The sequence below is a fragment of the Meriones unguiculatus genome, chromosome 14 (genome assembly GCF_030254825.1).
Source record: "Meriones unguiculatus strain TT.TT164.6M chromosome 14, Bangor_MerUng_6.1, whole genome shotgun sequence".
Classification (NCBI taxonomy): Eukaryota; Metazoa; Chordata; class Mammalia; order Rodentia; family Muridae; genus Meriones; species Meriones unguiculatus.
In genome coordinates this window covers 725,475-749,049 of record NC_083361.1, presented here as the reverse complement: position 1 = coordinate 749,049, position 23,575 = coordinate 725,475, and the positions used below count along the sequence as shown (strand labels likewise).

Here is a 23,575-nt window from a genome sequence, read left to right as displayed (position 1 = left end):
GGATGAAGAGAGGGAACTGGGCAGACGATGCAATGGGAAGGGAAGCAACGGTAGGGTTTAGATATGAGGAGGATGGGGTGGGAGGTGAGAGGACTGGGAACAAGACAGGAAAATGAGGATGGGGGACATCTCTTTGTCAAGGTGGAGGCCCATGACAGGCTCTTGGAAGAATATGGGTGTGACTCTAGCTGAGACTCCGAACAGGGGAGACATGAAGACTGAAGTGACCACCTCCTAGTCAGGTAGGACTAGTAGAAGGAGGGGAACAACAATCCACTGAAAAACCTGTGGTCCAAAAATTATCCTGCCTACAAGAAGTACAGGAATAAAGACAGAACAAAGATTGAGGAAATGTCCAAACAATAATTGGCCCAGCCTGAGAGCCACCCCATGCTAGAAAGCCAGACCCTGGACACTAATAATCATACTTTGCTCTGCCAGCTTGACTGTCCTCTGGGAGGCTCCAGCCATCAGCTGATGGAGATAGGTGCTGAGACTTGCAGCCAAGCATTGGGCAGAACTCTGGGAGTTCTGTGGAAGTGTTGAGGGCAAGATGGAAGACCCTGGAGGGGATAGGAACGAGAGCAACAGAGACAACTAACCCCATCACATGGGGGCTTTCAGAGACTGAGACATCAACTAAGGAGCATGCATGATCTGGACCTAGGCCCCCTGCACACATGTAACCAACGGGCAGCTTGTCTTGATATGGGGTGCATGACGAATTGGGGGGGGAGTGTTTCTAGACTATTGCCTGCTCTTGAATCACTTCCCCTTGCCAGCCCTACCTAGCCTGGCCTTAGGGGACGAACATATACTCAAACAGAGGAAGGAGCCTCCCCTTTTCTGGGGAGAGAGGAACAAGGGAACGGGTAAGGAGAGTAAGGAGGGGACTTGGAGGAGGAGAGGGAGGGGCACCCTCGGGATGTACAGTAAATAAACTAATATAAAAAATTTTAAAGTAAATCTAAAAGAAATTCTTTTATTATTTTTACTGGCTATAAGCAGGTTGTAATTTAAAGTCTGAGATTTAGAAACAGAATAACTCTCTTGGTATAATGTTCTTCTGGAATGTATACAATTTACCCTTGTTCATTCAAATGCTGATTTCTCTACCCCACTATCTGGTTTCAATCGGATATTGCATTGTGATGTTTATTCTAAGCATCACCTGTCTCAAGTTTGTGTAAACATGCCACCATATGTTCTTTATATTGTCAATTAAAACAACCAGCCACAATGCAGAGCAATGGAGAGGATAGGGTGGGACATCCTTGTCCAGAATGGGAGGAAGAGGAAGGAAGCAGGAGTTAGGAGAGGAGGAGAATCTGGAGAATCTGGAGGAAAGGCCTTGGAAATTAACCAGACCTAAGATATGACTAAAAGCAAGTATAGTGGGTGACTCTAAATGGTAGGAAACTATGCGGGCTTAGAGGTTTAGGATGGAGTAACTATTGCCCAACATTGTGCTCTAGGTTAATTAAATAAATCCTAGTCCCTATGTGGTGATTTGGATATACAGCTGGTTTAGGACTAAGCACTGCTTAACTGAAAGATAAATCTATAGTAAATATTATTATGCCACAACACTCTCTGTAGCTCTGGATGGGAGGTCAGTATATTTTGATTGAAATTACAGAGTTAAACATTAACATATCCAAAAATTAAACACTAGTTAAGTGGTCTCAACAATATATTGACAATGGAAGAGAAAACGCATAAACTGGAAAACAGAATAATAGAATTTACTCAATCCAAACCACAGACAAAGTATAGACTTAAAAAAGTTTACCAAATCACAGGTGATGGCGCAAGCCTTTAATCCTAAAACTCAGGAGGCAGAGGCAGGCACATCTCTGAATTAAACCTAGCCCTGTGTATAGAGTTCCAGGAAAGCCAGGGCTACACAGAAAAACTGTTTCAGAAAATCCCAAAACTGGGCCTGGAGAAACGGCTCAGTGGTTAAGAGCACTGCATGCTCTCCCAAATGGAGCCGGGTTCAATTCCCAGCACCCACAAGGCAGCTCACAACTGTCTGTAACGTGGATTCCAAGGGAAGTGACACCTTCACACTAATGCACATAAAAAAATTATTTTTTAAAAAGCCCAAAACAACAAGAACAAAGTATCCATAGTTGGCGTCATGGCATTTCATGAAAAAGCAGCCCAGAAGAGGAACCTCCGCTTGAGAGACTTTCTGCCTTCAATATAGTTAAAAAACTTGGAATTTGCTGACGCCTAAGCATTGTGGGGAATATAGTCCTGAAAGGACACCAGAGCTAGGCGCTTCCGCTGAGGCATTCTGGGAACTGTAGTTCCAGCCCAGGGGTAGCCTAGGTCCCTTCCACTCTCAGGCTGCTAGGCTCCCAGCTGAGCTCCTGCTGAGGTGAGATCCGGGGCGTCCCGGGCCCTTCGTGAGCGCTCGCTCGCCCGCTGTCTCCCCTCGGGGACCGAGGCCGCGGCCCGGGGAGGAGCGGGCGGCGGGGGCCGGGTCCTCTGTCGCTGGGCTCTGCCTGGGGCGGCGCTGCCCGGGTGCCCTGGACCCTCTCAGCTGCTGCCGGAGCCCCCGGGAGAGTCCAGCTTCCCACGGAGCCCGGCGGAGGAGCTGTGAGGACCGCGGGCCGGTGCGCCGAAGCCCCCAGTGGTGTGCAACTGCGATTTTAAATATGATTTTCCATGTGTCTGTGTATTTACTTCCTTCCTTAGAGAGGGAGCGTGCCACAGCTTGTGCGTGGAGGAGGTCAGAAGACAACCTGTGGGCTTCGGGTCTCTCCTTCCACCATGTGCTGTGCAGAGACTGGAACTCAGGCGGTCGGGCTGGGCGCAGTCACCTTTGCCCGCTGAACCATCCAGCAGGGCCAGACTCCCCTTTCCTTACAGAGGGTTTAGGGTTTATTGGTCATTTTGCACGCTGGAAAAGAGACTTTGTGGAGGCTCTTGCAGAGGAGCCAAGGCTTACTAGTATTTAAGCTTTTAGAACAAAAACCGGTCGGGTTTAACACCTATGTATGGAAACAATTACATGTAAGACAGTGACAAGGGTGGTTGTCAGTCATGATGTTGAGACCTGCTTTAGCCTTTAGCATAACTACAGCGATTTTGCTTTCCCTACTATTCAATTCAATACTTGCTGCTTCAATTCAATACTTGCAGCTTAGAATAAAATAACTGGTGATAAATCCATGTTCTGCTTAAGTTAAATCACAGTATCTTGCTATGTTCCTTTCTCAAGGGAGTAGCATGGAACTGGAAAGTCCGCAAGTTCCCCTGTCCTGTATCCCAGCCAATCAGTTTAAAGTTCAGCTAAAATGCTTTGTCCAGCTACCTAGGTACAAAGGGTTTGTAATATAACTGATTCTTACTGCTCAGTTATATTTGGATAGTTTTGTTTTGTTTGTTTGTTTTTCCGTTAAAGGCATGCTCTGAGAGTTACTCAGGGTCATAGTCGTGGTTCCTGAATCTGTACCACGTCCCTGACCACTCTTTATTAAGCATACAATAAACTTTCATTGATCTGAGTTTGGTATCCCAGTGGTCAGTGCAGACTATTCCTGAACCCCAACAATGACACAGTGTTCCTCAGAGTTTGTATTTCTGGGAAGCCCATCACCACAGGCAGCTTTGTGAAGGTGACAGCACCCCACAACCTGGAAGTTGCTAGAAATAGAGAATACAGGTTTTCCTAGCCATCTGCCATGGGTGAGCTGAGACATGGATGACTTGGTAACCTGGAGGCTTACTCTGCCAGTTAATAGGAAGTAGGTAGAAAATCCAGGTCTGTGTGCACAGACTTGGAATGCCAGCACTTGGGGCTGATGGGAAAGCTGAGGAAGCCATGTGGTCGACTGTCCCAGCACAGCTCTCATGAAAGCCTTTCCTCCCCCAGCTTGCTTGCCAGAGCCCTGCCTTGTCTCAAAGAGAAGAAGAGAACCATGACGAAGTTACAGGTAAGTCGCCTTGCTTCCCCTCTCCCCCAGCACCAGGGAATGAAAACAGGACCCCTGCATGCTGGACAAGCACTGTGCAGCGCAGCCACACTGAACTGCATGAAAGCATGAGGGGGTGTGGCTGAGAAGAAAGGTTTGGTTGGAGGAGGGAAAAGAGGATAGTGGGGGACATGTGCTCAGAGGACATTGCACATGTGAAGATGTAAAAGGGTGAACATACTTTGAGATAGAGGAAGGGGACTGGAGGGAGGGGTCTGCTGTTCTGGGACTCTGGAGAGAGGCAGAGCCCTGGTGCTCATTGGCAGCCATCCTAGCCTACTGGGCAAGTTCCAGGCCACTGGAAGACCTTGCCTCAAGAACAAAAACAAGAAAAGGTGGCAGCACCCTAGGAAGGACACCAGCGGTTGTCCTCTAGCCTCTAATGCATGTGCCCCCTCATGTACATATATACATTACATGCATGCATACATGTGCACACACACATGCACAGAACACTGCTTACCCTCCTTTCTTGCATTTGGCATCCTGAGCATTCACATCCTGAGTAACCAGGGAGGGTCTGGCTGCTGCCATCTGCACAGCTTCTGGGATTAACTGATCTTGGGTGATGAAGGAATGAAGCCAGACACACAGACACATGTACAGTCAAGCTGGGATGAGATGTGCCCTGTGCTCTGATGGAGACACCAGCAGCAGCCTGGAAACTCTGTGCATTTATTATATTCCACTGAGCACCCAGGAGTCATGATTCAGTAAAGTGAAACATGAATACTAGTACAAAAGGGTTTGTCATGGTGCTCAGCCAATTATCCAATTGCCCAATATACTCAGTTCCAGGGAGTAAATCCTTGTTTTACTCATAACAATGGTGATTTTCCCAGGTAATTTATAGGCAGTAGGTATCTCTTGATTTTCTGTATTCTGACCTAAACTGGATACTTTCAAAAGTCTTGGACACTTTGGTGATTAAAAATAGCAGTTTTTGTGAAACTTTCACTTACTTAATTAAATTTTTGTTTTATATTTATGGTGTGTGTATGGACAGTGCATTTTAGACACACACATATAAGTATGTATATGTGTATTCATACATGTGTGTGTGTGTGTGTGTGTTTTATGGAACAGGCTTTATGGAACACTATGTGGCAGTGAGCACCTGCCAAGGAGTGGCCCCATCCACAATGTGCTGGGCCCTTGCCCATCAATCTCTAATTAAGAAAATGTCTTACCACTGGTACTTATGGAGGCATTTTCTTCTCACCTTGGTTTTTTGAGACAGAGTTTCTCCATGTAGCCCTGGCTTGTCCTAAAACTGTTTGTATACAGTAGGTTGACCTCACACCCATCGAGGCCAGCTGCTGTGCACTCGAGTGCTGGGACTAAAGGCTTGCTCCACCATCTCCCAGGTTAGGAGGCATTTTCTAAATTGATGTTCCCTCCTTTTTGATAGCTCTAGCTTGTGTCAAATTGACACAAAACCAGACAGTACAGCTTGTTAGATTGACAGGACTAAGGACATAATGAGTGATTCAGACTTGAGTGCCATCCACCAGACTCTGGACACATAAGCATTTCACAAAGTGTAGAATTTTGGAATTCGGGAATATTTGTGTAGACTTTCCTAATTAAGTATTCTGAATCTGAAATCTATAATGTTCCACAACAGAAAACATTTTAACTGATGTCATCACTCATGAAATGGGTTTCAGGGCATTTTAGATTTGGGGATGAAGGTGCACCTGAGCTGTATTACCAGGAGGAGCCGGGCATGGCCAGCTGTTTCTGTCCACAGTCAGCACATTACAACTACTGTGGGTTGGCGCTCTCTGAGTCTCAAACCATCGACTTCTTGTTTAGCAATGATGGGACTCGAGCTCCTTTCACCAGTTTTTTGTTTTTTACCCTCTGTGTCCATGGAAAGAAGTGACAGGTGTACTGTGTTGTATTATATGTCAATCTGGCACAAGCCCTCAAAGAGGAAGGAGCCTCAATTGAGGAGATGCTTCTATAAGATCCAGCCCCAAGGCATTATCTTAGTTAGTGATCAATGTGGGAGGACCCAGCCCACTATGTGTGGTGCCATTCCTGGGCTGATAGTCCTTGGTTCTATAAGAAAACACGCTGAGCAAGCCTTGAGCAAGTCAGTGAGCAACATTCCTCCATGGCCTCTGCATCAGCTCCTGCCTCCAGCTTCCAGCCCTGCCTGAGGTCCTGTCCTGACTTCCTTCCATAATGAACAGGAATATGCCACTGTAAGCCAAATCAACCCTTTCCTCCCTAACTGTCTTTTTGGTCATGGTGTTTTGTCCCAGCAACAGACTCCCTAACTAAGACAATAGGCACTGTGTAAACAGTTGCTCAGGTCCTCCTGGCATTGGGTAAGAAACTGAGGTGGCCTGTGTTTGCTGTCACAGGAGGCTGTGACATTCAGGGACGTGGCCGTGGTCTTCAGTGAGGAGGAGCTGGAGCTGCTGGATGCTGCCCAGAGGAAGCTGTACCATGACGTGATGCTGGAGAACTTCAGGAACCTTCTGTCAGTGGGTGAGGATGGTGCCCTGTGTCCCTTGGCAGTGTCAGAAGTTCACATCCGTTGTCTTGGTTACACTCCACTGTTTTCACTTTCAGTTTATTTATTTTGTATTTTATGTATATTTGAGTGTTTTGTCTGCATGTATGTCTATGTACTACATTGATTCTTGGGGCTCATAAAGGACAGAAGAGGCATTAAAGCCCCTGGAACTGGAGGAACAGGTGGTTGTGAGCCATCATGCAGGGCTGCAAACCCAGTCTGGGTCCTCTGGGAGAGTAGCCACTGCTCCGAATCACTGAGCCATCTCTCTAGCCTCCACCTCATCATCATCATCATTATTTTATTATTATTATTATTATTATTATTATTATTATTATTATTTGGTGACAGACAAGATTTCTTTGTGTAACAGAGCCCTGGCTGTCCTGGACTGGATTTATAAGGCCAGGCTGGGCTTGAACTCATAGATCTGTCTGCCTCTCCCTCCCAAGTGCTGGGATTGAAGGCATGCCCCATCACATCAGCCACATTTCTTTCTGAGTGTGAGTATACATGTGTATGCGTGTGTGCATGTGTGTGTGTCTTAATCAATGTCCATTATTATTAAGGTTACCATTGAGGTTTAGTCCATTATCATCATGATTGGGAGCATAGCAGTGTGCAGGCAGACATGGAAGCAGAGTTCCAGTCCGGATCTAAAGGTATCAGGAAAAGAAAAACACTTTGACCTGTGCCAAAGCCTGCCAGAAGAGTCAAAGTTTTTGAGTCTGGAGTGAGGATTGAAAGAAAAATTAATAAACCAACACATACACATGGGACCTTTCTGAGAGGCTCTAGTAGACACTAGACACTTTGCTTTATTCCAGACTTCTTTTAAGCCAGAGCAAAAGCACCTCAGCACAATGAATGAATTCACAAGGAAGTCAAGCAAAAGGAGTGACTTTGACAAGACATCCTACCTGCTGTCTCAAACAAAAGGAGACAGACTTGTAAATTCTTCACTGACTCCAGTGAAGGCCAGAGTGAAAGCAGTCTTTCCACTGAGATCAAAATAACAAAGCAGCCTGGCAAACCAGCAGCTCCTAACAAGTCTCTCTTTTTTATATTTTAAAAATTGACCATAACGTAAGAACAATGGAGCAGAAAATTGTGCCTGTCTTAGGTTGTCTCTCTTAAAAGATAAATTCTCACTCATCATTGGTACATGAATTCCATCATTCATGCTCTGTCTTAGGTTGAATATTTTTTAGAGAGATCTTAACCATATTTGACTACCAACCTCTGCTAGGGTAGACAGTTGGGTTTAATCTTATACAGATCATATCAGCTTTAACATTCTAAAAGGCCTTCAGGAAGGTTTTAATTATCACTGATAGGAGACATGCTCCTAATAAGAGTAATAAGCCAAGTCCAAGATAACACTCCATAAAAGTGACTTAAAAGATGACCCCTTGTGTAAATACCAAACCTGAGAAATAGTCACAGGAACCATAGTAAAAGGCTGTCAAACAACCAGAACCATTTGAAAGCATAAAAATACAGTTTGATAGTTTACATGGATGGCAAGAAACATTAAATTTTGAATCTTGTTAACATTTCCAAACAACAAAGCAAAAGGGGAATTTACATAGGCAGTTACAGGGCCTCCCAAGAGTTTCTGTGGCAAGCTTCCAAAATTAGGTCTGCTGAAAACGAGAATCAGACCAAAGCCCCATAGTCAGTCCTCTTTTCATTCTTCCTGATTCTGTTGAGAATTGTCCTCATTAACAGATAAATCAATGTCAGTCACATTGTATAAGAGGTTTCTCTGCATGACATCTTCTCCCAGGAGCAGAATGAAACACAGGTGGGTCAGGAGCATAAGCCCAGTGCAGCTTTCCCTTCACCACTAGGACAGAATTCACCATGGTCAGCAGCAGGAACATCTTCCTTCCAGGGAACAACTCCTGCAAATTGCACCAGCCTTTCTGGGACCCACCTGGCTCCTTCTTTGTCCTGTAGGAAAACCCAAACATGCCCTCTTCCCCATATTAATATGGGGCCAGGACCCTTTCCATATTCCAGTAATCAGATCTTTCCATTTTACTTGGGCACAATTATCTTTGGTATTAGGGTGCCACAATCGATCAGCTGCAGAACGGCCTTGTATATCCACATTCAAAAGATTTAAAATAAAGAGAGCATGATTAAGATAATTGTGTGGTGTTTGGGGATATAACTCCCCTTTTCTTATTTTTTTGTAATTGGTTCTTAAGAGATCCATGGGCAGACTTCACAATTCCTCAGCCTTGAGCATTATATGGAATGCCCATTTTATGCCCATTTTATGACTTATATTTATTTGTGCACAAAAACGCTGAAAAGCTTGACTAATATATGCAGTACCACTATCAGTCTTTATAGTGGAAAGAATGCCAATTGTTGCAAAACACTTTAAGCAATGACTTACAATGTGTTTGGTGGCTTTTCCTGCTAAGGGAATTGCCATGATAAATCCAGAAAAAGTATCAATTGTTACGTGAACATATTTTAGTTTTCCAAATTCTGGGACATGACTAATGTCCATTTGTTGTTCGGAATGGTTCCAAACCTAGGTTTTAAGTAAGTTAACTTTGTTACAGATTTTAAACATACCGAATGACCAATAATTTATAATGAAGACATACTGAACATGGTAATCTTATACCTTTAAATGAGATAGAGAAAACACCTTTGTATTTGTTGAATCCAGTTTTTATGACCATTGAAGCTTTGTAGCAGAATTAACCATTAGCTTTCTTACTGAAAAAACAGAGAAGCTGCCTTTTTTTTTTTTTAGCTTGAGTGATTTTAGTCTTAGCTTGACACTGCTCAGCAAATTCTAACTTCCATAATAAATGATCTTCTCCTGCTAAACATTCTCTTGCTAATTGCTAACTGCTCTCACTTACTTCTTGGTGGCCAAAACATTCTTCCTGGTATGTCCTCTCTCTCTGTCTCTCTTTCTCTCTATCAATTTATCTATCTGTCTCTATCCTTCTTTGTCTCTGCATTCATCTGTTTAGGACTGCTCACAGGCCCTGCACTGAACTGCAGCTTTATGTTCTGCACTTGCCTTCGCTGGTGTCTGAGCACCTCAAGACTTGTTACCATATGTTTAGTTCTACTTGTGGTGACAAACATCCAAATCCCCAGTGTCTACACACTGGGATCAACAGCTCCTTGAAGCTGTGGCCCTTATGCAGCTGCAGCACCATGCATCCCCAGAAAGCCTGTGTGTTCCTCACAAGAGCATCCTTCTCTCTCCCAAGACCCCATTTCTTTACCTATTTCTCCCACTGATACTAACCAGTCCCCACGAAAGCCACTGAGCTGTGTCCCAGGACCACTGGATCTTCTACTTCCCTTTTCAGCTTCCGAAGTTTTTCACATCACCTTTACTGTTTTAAATCCTGAGAGTTTGTTCTCTGGTCATTTGTTCATTTCCCTAGGGGAACTGTAGGGTAATGTGCAACCTTTCTGCTTTAGATATCTGCTGCTTTAAGTTGGCTGCTGAAATCTGCCTTGTTTTTGAGCTCCTTCCCCCAGCAATCTTAGGTTTGATATCACATTTGAAAGAAACCCACTTGCTCCTGTCCTTGCATTCTGCGTTTTTCCCAGAGAAGCTCTTCCCTAGTCCGAAGGTGTGTTTTGAGTTCTGCTTTCTAAAAACTTTGCCTCTCTTCTGTACTGTCCAAACTAGTGTTACTCCAGTCTCCTACATGTGTGTTCTCTCCAACACATTGACTCCCCCCAGCTGAATGTCAGTTTCTGGGCCTTTGCTGTTGTCTGCAATCCTTGTATGCCTCTTCTTTTGTCTTCAGCTTCCAAAGTTCCCTGGGCCTTCCCATTACACTCTCTCAGCTTGGCCCTGAGTAATGTGAACCAGATCAGGCTTCATGTCACCTGCAGATTAGGACCAGACAGGTCTGGTTTTCTCTTTTCTCTCCAGCCTCACGGAGTAATCTGACCCATGTATCTGGACTTCAGCCCATACCATCCTCAATTAAAAATGCCAGATGCTGAAAAACACTTCCATTGCATTATTCATTTGCCCAGCTACATAGCAGAGTCTGAAGTCGACTTTAAGCCTTCGCTCCTGGGCTCAACGTGTATGTCCCACCATGGTCAAATGTGTGTTGCTCTGAAATATACACTCTCCTTTTTATACATCTTTGTTCCTCATAGCTCTGGGATGATTATCTTTGATGCTGGTCTCTATTTAATATTTCCAATGACAAACAAGGATTCTGACCTTTGATATCTCTATTCTGACCTTTGATATCATTAATATCACCTTTTATTTTCTATTTGTTCAGGAGGCCAGAGTCTAAACCAGATGGAGAGTCTTCATGCAACAGGATTAATGTGCCTTTCAATAGGATTACTTTCATGCTGGCCAGGGACAAGTCATGATGTCAAAAAACTAGGCAGAACTGCAGAAGCTGTAACACACACTCAAGGAAAGAGTTCTCACTTCCTGGAGAAATGCCACTTCTCCTGCCATGGTGCTGGAGAAGAGCCTGCCTGGATCTCCAAGAAGGATTGCTGTCTTGAGAGTCTCACAAGTGACCATTCCAGTATTACTGACAATCAGGAGTTTTTGTGTGGGAACGCTCAGAGTTCTTTGAGTAAAACCCATCTTAGTGAGAGACAGGACCATCAGCAAGACTGTCCAAACATTCTGGTGAAAAATAAAGTACAAGTGTTAGCTCCAGGTGTTGACATTCTGCATTGCATTTCCCACTATGATAACAATATACTGCATAAAAGAGACAGAGCCCACAGGAGCAGTGACTGTGGCAAAGTTATTTTTCTGGGGTCACTCCTCACCCAACATAATGTTTACACAGAAAAGAAGCCCTACCAGTGTAGCAATGGCCAGGAAACCTTCATTGACAGCCGGAGTTTAGAACTCCATCAGCAGGTCCCCTTTGGAAAGAAGTCTCCTGTACATAGTACACACAAGGACAACAGGCAAAGCTCCAGTGTCCCCATTCAACAAAGTGTTCATCCAGGAAAGAAGCACTACAGGTGTCTAGAATGTGGCAAGGATTTCAGTAAGAGCTCAAACCTTCAAACTCACCAGAGAGTGCACACAGGTGAGAAGCCCTACCTGTGTGACACCTGTGGGAAAGGCTTCAGCCGAAGATCAGATCTCAATATCCACTGCCGAGTTCACACTGGAGAGAAACCTTACAAGTGTGAGGTGTGTGGGAAGGGCTTCACAAGGAGTGAACCCCTCCAGATCCATGAGAGAATTCACACAGGAGAGAAGCCATATAAGTGTGGGGACTGTGGCAAACGTTTCAGCCGGAGCTCAAGCCTTCACACCCACCAAAGAGTCCACACTGAGGAGAAACCCTACAAGTGCAATGTGTGTGGGAAGTGCTTCCGCTCAAACTCCAACCTTCACCAGCATCAACGGGTCCACACAGGAGAGAAGCTAAGTAACTGTGAAGAGTGCGGGAAGTGTTTCAGTTCAGTTTCAAACCTCCGAAAACACCAGCGAGTCCATACAGGAGAAAAACCATTTTGCTGCAATGTGTGTGGGAAGGGCTTTCGCCAGAGGTCAGTTTTTCAAGCCCACCAGAGAGTTCACACTGGGGAGAAACCGTACAGATGTGATGTGTGTGGGAAGTGCTTTAGCTGGTGGGATGGGCTTCACAGTCACAAGAGTGTCCACACAGGAGAGAAACCCTATAAATGCGAGGAGTGTGGGAAAGGCTTCAGTTATTCCTCAAGTCTGCAGTCTCATCAGAGCGTCCACACTGGTGAAAAACCATTCAAATGCCATGTGTGTGAGAAGAGGTTCAGTCATGCCTCAAGTCTGCAGTCTCATCAGAGCATCCACACTGGTGAAAAACCGTTCAAATGCCATGTGTGCCAGAAGCGGTTCAGTAAAGCCTCAAACCTCCAGACCCACCAGAGGGTGCACACAGGAGAAAAGCTCTACAAATGTGACACGTGTGGGAAAGCCTTCAGCCAGAGATCCTATGTCCAAGCTCATCAGATAGTTCACACCGGGGAGAAACCATTCAAGTGTGAGGAGTGTGGGAAGGAATTCAGATGGTGCTCTGCACTTAGTGCTCACCGGAGCATCCACTGTAGAAAGATAAATTATTTTTCCTATATTAATTAATGCCAGAAGTTATTACAGCAGCAGTTTTCTTTAACCAGATAGTTCCCCAATGACTGACACAGAGAGACTATGACTTATATTCAGCTGTAAACTCTATGCTGGGCAGATTCTGAGCTATTCCATTCACAGTACCTTTATAACCCACATAAAGCCAATCGCTTCCCAATCTGATGACTCTCGGGTGGCTTCAGGTCCACCAGTCTCTCCTTATAGGCACCTGCTCATCACCATCCTGCCTTATGGCAACTCCTTTCTCTCCAGCTTCCTCTTTCCTGCTACCTCTTCTGCATTCTCCCCTCTCTTCTCTCGAACCCAAGCCTGGGAACCTAAAAACTCACCTACCTCTTTACTGTCCAGTCATAGGCTCAGCATCTTTATTTGGCCAATCAGGAATAATCAGGGAACATTCCTTATTATCACATGGTTACAGGAGATAATTCAGCGTTCATAACAATATCTGTAGCAGGGTGGTAACTAGATCTCAAGATGCCAAAATCAACATTTGAAAACACACTTGAATCTTCCTCCAACAATGCAAACAGGAGAGAAGCCCTACACATGTCAGCAGTGTGGGAAGGGCTTCTGTCATGCCTCACACTTCCACACGCACCAGAGGGTCCACACTGGGGAGAGACCCTACATCTGCAGCATCTGCTGTAAGGGCTTCATTTAGAGATCACATCTCGTGAACCACCAGAGGGTCCACACTGCAGGGAATCTCTAGGTTCTGCTGTCAGGTGGGCCCCATGCTGCTGATTGTTAAAAGTATCCCACCACCACTACCACTGCCAAAACCCAGAAGCTTTGAGGAGTGACTATTTTGGTTATTTTGCCCTCAATTCATTCTAGTGAAGTCATCCTGCAAAGGAAAGATAATATTTTAGAATGGATTTTCTTAGCATAGAAAGAAAGAAAAAATTTAAAGACAGAAAAAAAATTGTGATTTAATTATAAAAAGATGAATTGTCAGTTGTCAATTGTCAGTAACAGATCCAAAAGAAATTGTAGTTCCTCTTAGTAATGTGAGATTTTGTCACTATGGGTAATCAATGAAGATGGCAAAGAGCTTATAGGGGAAATTAACAGATATTCTGAAAGCAAGCAACTTCAATTTATATAAAGAACTAACTGGATTCTCTTCTATATACAAAAAGAACACCAATTCCTTAAGCACTTTCATTTTTTTGCTGGCTGGTTATAAGTCAGAAAATACAAGTAAAGTAATTCAAATAAGCTTTAGTTCAAAAATCAGAGTTGCATGCCATTCTTGTGTTATTTTTAGATTTTCCTGAATCTATTAATTACTGAATTTCAATATGCAGAAAGAGTTGCTTTGCATATAGAAACAGCTGAACTTATTCAGGATGAATCAGAATTAACTTCACTGTTTCTTCACCTACAAGTCATCAGAAGTAGAAATCACATTGTATACAATACATACAGATCATCAACAGACCCTCCAGCACAGGTGATAATGAAACTGATCAGCTATTGATAGAAAACATGCTAGAAGTGCCAATTTCATAAACACCATGCTAACAAAGGTTTTAAAGGGATATTTCTGTCACTTGGCAACAAGCTGAGGAAATTATAAGAAAATGCTCTACTTGTTCTTTATGTAACCAGACTCCATCACCTATAAGGAGTAACCTGAAAGGTACCCAAAGAATGAAATTTGGCAAGTGGATGTATTTTATTTTGCAGAGTTTGGAAAATTAAAATATGTGCACTATACCTTAGACACATATTCAGGACTTTAATGGGCAAGTGCTTTAAGTTCTAAAAAGCTGATTGTGTAATTACACATTTTGTGGAAGTTATGACAATGGGAATACCTTAACCAATTAAAACTGAAGATGCTTTCACATATGTCACTAGTAAAAAGAATTTTTTGCATATCATAATACAAAGCATATTACAAATATTTTGCACAATCCTGCAGGAAAAAGTTATAGACAGAGAAATCTAATTGCTTAACAAACAGAAAATGGTAACAAAGACTCCCAGAGATGGATTATGTAATGCCTTATTACCTTTAAAATTTTTAAGTGCTAATGATCAGCAACAACAGCAATTGAGAGACATTGGATTGTAGGGGGAAAAAAAACCTACTGAACTAGCTCAGCTATTTATATTAAGGATGTCCAACTTTCAGATTTGAAGACAGGAAATGTGTTGCGCTGGGGAAGAGGTTTTGTATTTGTTTCAACAGAAAAAAAAACCTGTAGATTGCATCCAAATTTATAAAAATCACATTTAACATTCAGGGGAGACCCCTGAAGATCTTAGCTGCAGACATGAGGAAAGAAATTAAGAAAACCAACAACAGTAACACCCTCTGCAAGGGTATAGCTCTGACACTACCTGAGACATGAAAATATCTCCAGCCAGAACATCAGCTATGCCTAGCCAATAAATCTTGTTGGCTAATAAATCCTCAGACTCATCATGACATCTTTTCTTATGGCATGGACTAATTTATTAGAGTTTGGTTATTGTGGTGGTTTGAATAGCTTTGGCCCCCAAAGACTCAAGTGTTTGAATGTTTGGCCCATGGGAATTGGCACAATTAGCAGGGGTGGCCAAGTTGGAAGAACTGTGTCACTGTGGGGATGGGCTTTAAGGCCTATGCTCAGCCTCCATCCTGTGTGGATGAGAGCCTTGTCCTGGCTGCCTGCACATGACAGCGGCCTTATGCTGCCTTTGGGATCAAGATGCAGAACTCTCAACTCCTACAGTGCCATGTCTCCCTACAGGCTGCCACACTTCCTGTCATGATAATAATATACTAAATCTCTGGAGCTGTGAGCCAGCTCCAATTAAATATTTTCTTTATAAGAATTGCCTTAGTCGTGGTGTGTCTTCACAGCAATAAAAATCAAAATAAGATAGTTGTACAGCCCAAAGTAACCTATGAAGATAGATGCCTTTCACCTGCTCACATAAAGAGCAGAGAATCATATTTAGCTGATCTGTGTACATTGCATATTCCATACCCTTATTTATACAGAAGTATATATTACCTTTGAATGTATATTTATATGTTTACAGAAGAAAAGGACCGATCACTAGTGAGGTTGGAACAGCACAGACAGGATTTGTTTTGGAGGATGCTAACAAAGATGTTGAGACATATTTATTCCAGCATCCTACTTGATCCAACCTCAGACTGCCTGCCTTAATAGCTGTTTTATCAAAACTTGCTTTCAGGACAGCTTTGAAAAAAGCTGCTGACACTGAGAGACCAAAAGATTAAAAATCAGCAGATATTACTAATATTTAAGGCCTGAACTAGGTGGGTGAGGTCCAGCAATGCCCTGAGGGGAAGAACCAGCCTTACTGCATTCTCTCCCCACTCACTAGAGATACAGTTGCTAGGAAACTGGCCCAACCCCCTAGGGAGGGACACCAGATCATTGATGGTTTGGGGTCCTTCCTATAGCCAATCAATTCATATTGTAGCATTTTGACCAATAGATGCTTGCCAGGCAGGAATCGCCCCTGCCGAGGGCATGCTGGGAGGGACTAGAATGTTTAAATCACCCAACTAACGTGAGCACAGGGCTCTTGGTTCTCACTGCTTCGGCGGTGGGGCGGGGGGGGGTGAGCCCAAGCTGCAGCTTGTAATGATTTATAATAAAAAGATCCGCATGTGGTTTGCAACAGACTCAGCTCCTGGTGATGGTCTTTTGGGGTATCGCGATTCGAGCACAATACCAGATGACCCCAATTGTTCAAGCCTGTTATGGCATAGTTTGGCACTTTGTATTCAGATGTCAATTGTTTGCTCTCCAAGATTCTTACTGTTCTATGAGCAATCCCTCACATATTCCAAAATGACATTATATAACTTTCCCTCCAAATTCTCCCTGATTGGGCAAATAAAGTTGTCTTCATACCTGGGCAGGTCAGATGTGTGGTAGGTGGAGCTAAGGTTCCTGGGCTTGGAGGACAGAGGGTCATGGGAGGAAAGAGGAGGAAGGAGAAGGAAAGTCGACATGAGTCATGGATAGAAGCGTGTGGCCAGGAGGAGCCTACTCTGAGGTTAGGCTGGAGAGAAGCACCCCAGACAGAAAGCACATGCAGGTGTTTATGGGATTATGGACGGGAAGTAGCCCAGACAGGAATGAGCAGAGCAGATGACATGGGATGTGGGAATGGATGATAAATGGTAGTTTAGGAGGTTGGTTTCTGCCCAGTTCCAGTGTGTAGGCATACTAAAAATCTATCAGGTGTCTAGGTCTTTTATTGATATGATACTGGTTGAATAATAACTGCTGCAGTAATTCTATGATTAATAGTAAGCATTAATAGCCATTTTTTTTTTCTACAGCATAATGGTATCCAACTTAACAGTAACTAAAACCCAAGTTTAAAGCATAAAAACTCCTGGGTCAAAAGCAGTCCCCTAGGCATCTCGTTAAGAGAGACTCTTGGGCATGTCCACAGGCAAAAAGGCAGCCTGCTGTGGGCAGTTCCAGGACAAATGACTGAGCAGAGCCAGGGCAGGAGTGCAGCAGTCGCTGCCTCTAGTTGGGCTGGTCCAGGATCTGCCCAGGAAACACAGGCCACTTTTCAAACATTAGCTGCTGGGAGGGGAAGCATGATTCCTTAGCAATGATGGTTTTTCTCCCCATACCATGTACAGTTTGGAACATACACATGCTAGCTTGGCACAGGTGCTTTCACCAAGTCATTTCACAGATGTGGTGGCTACTAACCTCAGGCTCTCACAGAACAGCAATACCCATGGAGGGATGGTAAAACAGCGGATAAACACAGAGCCAGTGGTAACAATTAATTCTTGCTCAGCTCACACAAGGTTTCCTGGAAGAAAAAACTTCACAGAGACAACAGCCTAGTTTGTGTCCATGAGCAGGAGGGAGCATAGGGAGCTCAGACTGCCGCAAAAATAAGTAATTGATTGACTGATGCTCTGAGCAACCTATAGATCTCCTTGGTGTGGAGCTTCCATGGGTACTGAAAGGTACTATAATTCGCACACACACACAAACAACAACAACAACAACAACAAAAAACTAGTACAAAATAATTATCTAATGCCCAGAGCTACCTACAACTTCCTTAGGTGTGAGGCTCTCATGTGAACTGATAAGAACTCTAACTAGTGCAACATAAATGTTTAATTAAAATAATGTAATTAATTAAATACTTGCCTTTGATACCAATGCTTGGGAAAAAAAAAAGACAACAGGTAGGTTCCTTATGACCTCAAGGCCAGCCTAATACATAAAAGAAGTCCAAAGCAGCCCAGGCCACATGTGGAAATCTTATCTCAATGAAATTAATAAGTGTATTTCTGTAAAACAGTAAGTTTAAATTCCATACAATCTTGTCTTAACTTGTCAACATGAAAATGTTTATATATTCAATAATGATATTGTTCATCCTCTTTGAGGGAAGTCATTCTATACTTGCAATGACTGAAAGGGAAAGCCAATGCTATATTATTTTGGGAGGGAAGCCTTACATTTGGGTCAACAAGAAAGAAATAAAAGCTTTGTATTCTATCCTAACTGATGGAGGTCAGATTTGACAGAGGAAGACCTCCTAGACATCTTGGCTGCAGAGAGAAGGAAAGAAATCAAGAAGACCAAACAAGACAGGAAATGCAATTTGCTGATCCCTCATATGGAAACAGCTCTGAGACAAACTGAAACATGGTTCTCCAGCCAAAATTTCAGCTACGCATAGCCAATAAATTTTTTTGCTCTTCTACTTTGCTTGTTTCCGTTTTCAGCTTCAGAAGTTGTTTGGTTCATCTTTCTTGTCTCCCTTCCTTATAGCTTGTTTCTGGGTCATTTTTAGGTGTCCATAGGGGACCTATAAAATACTGTTGTAACCTTTGTTATTCCATCAGGACACCTGCTCTTTCGGTTGGCAGCTGGGATCTACCTTGGCTTTTGAGCCCCTTCCCTCTGCTCCTCTGTGAGCCTGGCCAACTCAGGTTGAAGAGCAGGCATTTGAAGGACACCCAATTGCTCCTGCCCTTACATTCTGCCTTCTTCCTAGAAAAGCAGGTGTTTTTTTGAGTCTGGCTATCTAAACACCAGCTGCTTCTTGTAGTTTCCAAGTGAGCTTGTGTGCTGAAGTTATTCCCATGTCCTCCTACACGCATGTGCTCTCAAACAATGTGACTTCCTGGAGCTGGACATTGGCTTCTGGGCCTGGGCTGTTCCCTCCAATCCCTGTACACCTGGTCTGTTCCCCTCAGCCTCCAAAGCTCCCTGTGACTTTGCATTACACTCTCGTACCTTAGCTCAGACCAAATCGGGTTTCATATCATCCGCAGGCTGGTTAAGACCAGGCAGGTCTGGTTTTCTCTGTTTCCTCCATTCTGGCAGGAGTCAGACTCCCTGAGTTTATCAGGCCACACCATACCTCGAGTAAAAAGCCTAGATGCTGAAAGGTGCTTTCTTCCTATTATCTGTCTGCACAGCTACACATGAGCACATCAAGGCAGGTAGGTGCTCGGAAGAGGCTGAAGGTGTCCTTGAACTTTTGACCCTTGGCTCACCCCAGACTTCCCACCATGTGGGAAGACAAATGTGCCTTGCTCTTGAGGGTGCACTCTCTTTGTTGTAGCTGTTGGATATTCATTTTTAATTCTGGTCTCTAGTTAACATTTCCAGAAAGAAATGAGGACTCAGACCTTTGATGTCTTCTTTCTTGCTGATACCACCTTCTATTCTCTATTCTTTCAGGAGCTCAGAGTCTAAACAAGATGGAGACTCTTAACAAAACAGAATTAAGGTGCCTTTCAGTGGTACAGCTTCTAAGCTGGCAAATGACAAGCTATGTCAACAAACTGGCCAGAACTCCAGAAGCTATAATAAACACACAAGGAAAGGGTTCTCACTTTCTGGAGTAATGCCACTCCTTAAGCCCCAGTGGTGGAGAACAGCCTCCCTGGGCTCTGAGGATGAAGGCTGTCTTAAAAGTCTCACAAGCGACCATTCCAGCCTTACTGAAAGTCGAGAATTTCTGTCTGAGAAGCTCAGAGTTCTTGGAAAAAAAACAAAAACATCACAGCAAGAGAGGCAACCATCAGAAACACTGTCCATAGACCTAGTGAAAAAGAAGCCATCTGTTGGCTCCAGGTCTTGACATTTTGAGTTACATTTTCCACCAAGATAACAATGTACTGCAATGTACTGTGGAACAAAACCCACAGCAGTGATGACTGTGGTAAAGTCATCCTTTCCATGTCACCCCTCACCCAGCATCATGTATACACAGAACGGAAGGCCTACCCGTGCAGCAAGGGCCAAGAAACCATATCGACAGCCCCATTCTGGAACTCCATCAGCAGGTCCTCCTATGAAAGAAGTCCCCTGTATGTTCACATGAGGACACCATGTATGACTCCACTGTCCCCATTCAACAGAGTGTTCATCCATGAAAAAAGAGTTACTGATGACGTGAGTATTGCCAGTGTTTCAGTCAGAGCTCAAGCCTTTAGACTACCAGAGTGTTCACACCAGGAAAAAGCCCTACACCTGCCCTGAGGGGGAAAGAACGGTAGCCAGCACTCACACTTGTATGGGTGAGGGAGGTTTGCTGTACTTTTAAGGGGTTGGTTATTAAAATAAAAAGTCAAAGGGTATATTATTGAATTTGCTTTTAGAATAAAGACCATTCATAAACCAAACATCTTACATTCGAATAGAGAGTTGCATCTTCATAAATATATAACACTACATTTTGCTACAACATGCTCAGGCATTGTGCCTATGCAGTTTTAAAAATGTGATGTTAAGTTCTAGCCCTTTTGAAAGCTGCTATTATGAACTGTTTAGGGTAATTGAGATATGCAAATTAGCAGTCAGACAAACTCATGGTCATGTTAGATACTAGTTTAGTTAATTAAAAGAATACGGTTCCTAGGTGAACAGATAATAAATAGCTAGAAACAAACAACTCAAATATAAATACAGATAGATGGTCCTCGAAAACCTCAGTGATCTAATGCAGCATTTAAGCATATTTGATTAAATTGAGGCTCTTTTGACGGTGAGGTAAGTCTGCTGCTGTCAGCTTCCCCATTTCTCTTCAAAGATGCCGAGGAGCCTCCATGTGGAGGTTGCTTCAAAAGCGGCACGCTAGCCACTGGGCAAGGAGCTTCCCCTTCTCAAACTACAGACAGAATGCTGTCCAAACTGGACAAACTGGACACAGGGATGCAGACTACTGAGCTTTGCCAGGACAAGGTGTGCAAGTCCTTCATAATTCCTACTTTATAAAAAATCTGTCATATACTGGGCCAGGTGGCTGAAGATGGATGTTCCAATGTTATAGAAAAATGTTGGGTCGCTGTCCAGGCCACCACCTGTCTCTGTGAACTCTATAGTTTTGGAAGCTGCTTTCTCTCAGTTCTTGAATACTCAGGTAATATTTCTTTAATCTCAAGTCTCTGATGGGGTTAAAGACTAGATAGTTATAGTCTCAAAATTAAGCTTAAGTTGCTTAGGATTTATGAAAATGTTTTAAAAGTTATTTTTAGGTCTAAGTAGATTTTTTTAGGTTGATAATTACAAGCTACGACAGAAAATGATTTAAGTACAGAACTCTAAACTCACTAAGATAGGATAGATATTAGAGCACTTTCTCCAAAGTTCCCAGGTACAATTGTACTCGACATGATGAATGTAATTCTTACCAGATAGTTTTAATATGTGTTCATAATTTATATGGATTATTGTTATAAAAATAGCCGTGTTACTGAACTAAATGGGGGAGATGTTGGAGAAGGGGCTTGTGCACTATGTATTCAGCATTACACAGTCCTAAAACTATAAATGTATGAGATGTGCAGGATGAAGCTAAACTGTAAACCAATTTTATCTATGTCAATTAAAAGAATGGCATAAAAAATTTTGAGGATATTGTAGCCAAGGATTTATTGGCCATCTATTGTTGAAGTTCTGACTGGAGAGGAGATATTTTTATGTCTCAGTCAGTTTCAGAGTTGTTCCCAAGTAAAGGGCTCATCAATTTATATTACCTGTTCTGTTTACTCTTCTTGATTTCTCTCTTCTCGTGTGTAGCCAAGATCGTCAGGTGGTCTTCCTCTGTCATTTCTGATTTTTGTTAGTTTTGATGGAACCCATAATTTCTCTTCTCCTATATGAACATATGAAAAACTTCTTCCCCAGCTTAACACATTCCCTGTTTTCCATTTTGGAATTAGGACCTTTATATGCTGCTCTAATTCTGCAGTCCTTTCTAAATTCCACTGTGTCTTAGTAGGTGTGCTACTTCTCTCATTTAAACATTTTAAAATTGATACATCATTATTTAATCTACTTTGGGGAGATATTATATGTTTCCCTTCTGTTTTATGACCATCTTTTTAAAATTACTGTTAGATATTTTCATAATTTTTTTTACTTGTAGGATTATAAATTATATCTGTAACAGTTTTCATGTCATAATGTCTAAAAATATTATTGAATTCCAATGGATATACATGCTGAAGTACCATCATTCCCAATTTGCAAGGGCATCTCCAAAACATTCACCATCTCTAACAAATGTGTAACCTTAGGATCATGCTCTCCAGAATTTAAGGCAAAAGCCCACTGGATTTCTGAATATGAATCTATGGCCTGGTGCATGTATTTCAGTTCTCCAAACTCTGTAAAATAAAGTACACCAGTCACTGTATGGCCTTGTTCCAAGACAACACTAAGCAGGATCAGCATTTCTACTTTAGCATATAGACCTTCATCCAGTAATTGAACCTTGACAATACACACACAATATCCAGTCTGTCCAAGCTGGCCTATAGCTGAACACTTTCTCTCCAGCATCTCAATGGGCTGCCATTTTGCAATATCTTTGAGCTTCTGTGGAATTTTCTCATCTGGAACCACCTCTTTTGGTGTTATTGTAAGTACCAGCGTGGATTGCTCTGAAGGCCTCTCTTTTGATTCAAAGATTCCCCCAACCTCTGTTCTATGGCCTTAATTTAGTATCTATTTTCTCAGTCTCTTCTTTCTCCAAGTCTGTCTTATCCTGATCTTTCCTGAAGAGGATACACAAAACTGAAATCATCAGTGAAAAAATTATGTGTATGCTAAGAGAAACAAACTTAAATGGTACCCAGAAGCACTGTGTCATCATGTCTTCCTCTATTTTCAACATAGAAAATTATCTCTTTTAATCTCAAAACCTTTTCCTACGGACTTTACTTTCTTAGACTCAGGTTCCCTTCTAGACATTACCAGTAGATGCTTGAGGCTTCTCTGTCTGTCTCTGGCTCCTGCTTCCAGGGAGAGGCATTTTTTTCTACCTCCCTTACTGGATCCTGACCACTTCTTCACTCTGGGAAGTTATTGGGTCCACAAATGTTTGCTCCTCAGACAGGCAAGAACCCCTTCTCAAAAGGATTTTACTTTCTACCTTGGTTACTAAAGCCTGGCTTTGAGAAGCTTCCTTGTTAAAGAGCCACTTTTTTTTCTCTACCTAAAGAAACTGCCTTGTCTGGGATTTGTATGTATCAATTTTTGTTTTTCTGCAGCTGGCTGGAGGCCTTACTGTTCAGATGGCCTCTGTCTAATCAAGAATCTGTGAGCTCCTAATTTAGAAACTGCCTTTGCTTGCTTTGTTTTTAAGGAACAGAACTAAAAAAATTGCTCTATAGTTTTACTTTCTATGTAAGTTCTTGCTATATTACTGTAAATTCGACCCCATGCTGGTGAGCCATTTGTTGTTGACAATTAATATCTAATATTGGTGTATCTTTTAGTTAAACAGTGGGTATTTCTTAACCAGCTGTATACCCAATCACCACACAGAGACTGTGATTTATTTAATTAACCTAGAGCACAATGCTGGGCAATAGTTACTCCATCCTAAACCTCTAAGCCCGCATAGTTTCCTACCATCCAGATTTTCCACATTATACTTGCTTTA

At 42.9% G+C, this 23,575-nt stretch overlaps 1 protein-coding gene across 2 annotated transcripts; it reads left to right on the top strand.

Moving 5' to 3' along the window:
• The first annotated feature begins 2,329 nt into the window (after positions 1-2,329).
• On the top strand, positions 2,330-13,885 carry LOC110563707 (zinc finger protein 235-like). 2 transcript variants are annotated; one of them, XM_060366365.1, is made up of 4 exons: positions 2,330-2,386; positions 3,887-3,947; positions 6,362-6,488; positions 10,815-13,885. In XM_060366365.1, exons 2-4 carry the CDS (start codon positions 3,933-3,935, stop codon positions 12,635-12,637), a joined length of 1,965 nt encoding a protein of 654 aa, XP_060222348.1. In that variant the 5' UTR covers positions 2,330-2,386; positions 3,887-3,932; the 3' UTR covers positions 12,638-13,885. The 2 variants fall into 2 exon arrangements, with proteins under 2 accessions (XP_060222348.1, XP_060222347.1); XM_060366364.1 differs by having other exon boundaries at positions 2,334-2,644.
• The last annotated feature ends 9,690 nt before the right edge of the window (positions 13,886-23,575 follow it).